The sequence below is a fragment of the Apis dorsata genome, unplaced genomic scaffold, assembly GCF_000469605.1.
Source record: "Apis dorsata unplaced genomic scaffold, Apis dorsata 1.3 scaffold_779, whole genome shotgun sequence".
Taxonomy (NCBI): domain Eukaryota; kingdom Metazoa; phylum Arthropoda; class Insecta; order Hymenoptera; family Apidae; genus Apis; species Apis dorsata.
The window spans coordinates 85,662-89,054 of NW_006263926.1; the positions used below are offsets into that span (position 1 = coordinate 85,662).

The 3,393-nt window shown below is 36.0% G+C and overlaps 1 protein-coding gene across 6 annotated transcripts in view; it reads left to right on the forward strand.

Moving 5' to 3' along the window:
• LOC102679428 (synapse-associated protein 1) overlaps window positions 1-3,393 on the forward strand; it is a 63,191-nt gene that overhangs the window by 57,282 nt on the left and 2,516 nt on the right. For 3 of the 6 annotated variants that reach the window (XM_006622836.2, XM_031513866.1, XM_006622837.2), the window contains one exon: window positions 317-487. The exons of 2 other annotated variants lie outside the window; for them this stretch is intronic. In XM_006622836.2, the coding sequence (XP_006622899.1) occupies window positions 317-487 (171 nt within the window). Of the gene's footprint in view, window positions 1-316; window positions 488-1,687; window positions 2,219-3,393 lie in introns of those variants that run through there. One more of the 6 variants, XM_006622839.2, reaches the window with a different exon arrangement.

Below are 3,393 nucleotides of genomic sequence, written 5' to 3' on the forward strand. Positions count from 1 at the left end.
TGTTTATTTTTCTTTTCTTTCTTCCTTCTTTTTTCTTTTTTTTTTTTAAATGAAACGTAATTTTAGAACTAGAATTAGTGAAGGCGAGGAAAAGTAGCGGCTTTTTTGTATTGGTTCGGAATCACAATGAATCGCATCGCATAAATCGCACGAATTTAGAGAATTCGAAAAAGAAAGAAAGAAAGAAAGAAAGAAAGAAAGAAAGAAAAAGGGAAAACGAGCTGTAAATATAAAATAGAAGCGTAGTAGAAGCTTTTTAGCGTTAGGCCGGTACCCGTCCCTTCTAGTTTAGCCGTGAGTGTTGTCTTGCGAACAGTTCAAGTGACCACTGGCCAGGAAAGCAGCGGAACCGTGATGACCGGGAGTAACAGCGCGTTGGCCGATTCGCCGGGCCACGAATTCGTGTCCGATAGCATGAGGGTCTCGGACACGGACCTCGAAGAGGTCCGGGAAGGCATGAAAAAGCTGGGGATGCAGCCGCCTAAAGGTTAGTTGATCGTTGGTCGTCGTTAACTTGCCGCCAATTTGTAGCTACGGAATATATACGGAACATGTGATGGAACGCGTGATCTCGATAACTCGTGGCGTGTTGTGGTCGGATGATTTGTTCGATGGATATAAAAGTAGCAGAAAAATGAAAAAAAGAAAAAGAGAAGATACGAATCATTGTGTGCTTCCATTCGATTCGTGGATCGATCGATCTATTCCTGAAAACAATAATCCGCACCTGTGCGGACACGTCGATTCGAAATTGTTGTGTACACACACATATACACATACACATGTATATATATATATATCTCTGCCGATTAGTTTTAATGGAAAGTAAAGTTAAAGCGCGTGTTGTTCCGTTACGACCACCAACGAAATTTCTGAACAATGGATACGTATATATATATAAAATATACGTTCGAAGAGGAACGAGTTCTCATTTTGTTTCCCTCGTTTCCCACGACCTCGATGAATATTTATTGGACGGGTGAAAGTGCAAAATTCGCATCGTGATTATTACGAATTCATAATGTTTAATTCATAATGTCGAATTATTAGTTAGGTTAGATATAAAAGTGCGAAGACGAAAGAAAATAAACTTATCGATTTGAGGAAAGTGGGAAGGAGAGGTAAAGAGGGGAAGAAAAAGAGAAGTAAAGTTCCTCTTGGATCGAGCGATCTATGACCAAAGACACAAAGGTGTGTCCAAGAAAACACATCCCTCGTGAGTATACTCGTTAAATGAACGTCAAAATTAAAAAAAAATCGATCTGTCGATGTTTCCACCTTTCTTTTCACCAGCGTTCAGCTAACCACGTTTTTGTCACCGTTTGTAGTTTGTGTGTGTAGTTTTCGTTTCGCTCTATCTTTTTTTTCTTTTTTTTTTCTTTTTTTTTTTTTCAAATCTTTATTTATTCTCCATTTTTTCGTGCGAGTAGAACGTTTTTCCAACTTTTTTACCTTATAAATGTGTGCTTCAATCATTCTTATATATTCGTTACAGTAGGAATTGCTCGTATACGATGTACAACCTTCCACGTCTATTTTATTTATATTCGTATATAATATATTCCTCGAGAGAAAGAATATCTTCCATTTCTCGTTTCTATGTTTGAACCCTTGCTCGCCTCTCGTCTGACTTTTATGATGCCTGATGTGACTAAACGACCGCTTTTCCATTCTATTCTGTCAACAGCCTAAGAAGAGGAGAATCCCCCCGATATAAAAGCATTATCCAAAGCACACCCCTCAGAAATAAATACGACAAGCTTCTTTCCCCGTCTCGAAGGCCGACGTTGAGCTTTTCGGTTCTCGTCCACAATTTCCTCCTACCCTCCTTCTCTTTTTTTTTCACTTTTCTTATTTTTCTACTTCTTCTTTTTATTCGTTCCTCGCTAGGTTAATCCCCGTAAAATAACCATAATTAGAGTGTGAATGCGAGGATGTTCTCACGGGACGAACGATCCTCGTTGTTTCTTTTTTTTTTTGCTTCCTTGTATTTTGCTTTCTCTCTCGTAACGTAATCCTTTTAAGTGTCTCTCGGTTTTTTTTTTTTATTAATTTTATTTTATTTTATTTTTTTCCATTATCGTCTCCTAAATCCCGATAAAAGAGATCGACAAGATGCCACCCGTGCCACGCGTGTAACAATCGATCGACGATGTTAGGGGTAGTTTTTCGTTATCGTTGCTATCGTTATCCGCCGATATCGTTTGCCGTCGATTGTGTCGTCGTCATCGCCTCGATTCACGCGAGACAGTGATGTGGGATCATCCCTGTTTTATTTTTTTCTTTCTTTTTTTTTTTTTTTTCTCCCCCCCCCGGAGACAATAAATTTGCGCTCGAGAAAGAAAAGAGAGAAAAACGAGAGAGGAAAGAGATAGAGAGAGGGAGAGGTGGGGAATAGACGAAGAAAATAAACTAAATAATAAATAGCTTTTCTTTTTTTTTTTTTTGTTTATAAAGAAAGACATACGTCGGATTTTGAAACGTGATAAGAAACAACGCGTAAAAATCGATGATAGCGAGTAGTGATACGCGATTAATGATATGTATACTGAGGGGAGAGCAAGAGAAAGAGAGAATGAATGAATGAATGAATGAATGCTAATAAGAGAAAGTGAGAGAGAGAAAGAAATTGTAAGAATGTAATAGATGCGCGAGGAAGTGAGGAGACGCTTCTTTCGAGAAAAAAACGTGATGTAGAAGATGAAATAAAAAGAGGAAAAAAAAAATCTTTGGTAAAAAATGAAAAGACGAATACAAAAAAAAGAGAAAATATATATATATATATATATATATNAAAAAAAAACTCGATTAAATATCTGTATGTCTGTCCGTTTGTCTGTCGTCTGTCTGTCTTCGTTCTTAATTAATAAATATTGTCTCTTGTCGATTCTTTCCGTGTTGTAAAACGTTAAGGAAATATTAAAACACATAACACGAGAGAAAGAGGGAAAAAAACCAATAAAGAAAGGGAGATGTAAAAATGAAGTGGAAAGAAGAGAAAAGAGGTAGGAAATAAATAAAATGTGAATAGAGGGGAAGGACAACGCGAAACTATGACTCTGACTCTTGGGGAAAAATATTCGATGCGCGATCGAAAATGATTTTCCAAAATAGAAAAAAAATAAATAGTCAGACGAAAGAAACTTACCTGCTAATTATAATCAGTATCTTCTTTAAAAAAAAAAGAAAGAAAGAAAGAAAGAAAAAGGAATTAAAAAGTCGGGATAAAAAGGATAGAAGAGAAGACAGAAAGAGAAGGCAAGGAAAAGAATTTACTAAATATTACCGTAAAAAAAGAAATAAAAGAAAGAGTAAGATATAAAATTCGTTGAATGACAATACATGTTTTAAAAGAAAATAATTAAAAAAAAAAAAAAAAAAAAAAAAAAAAAA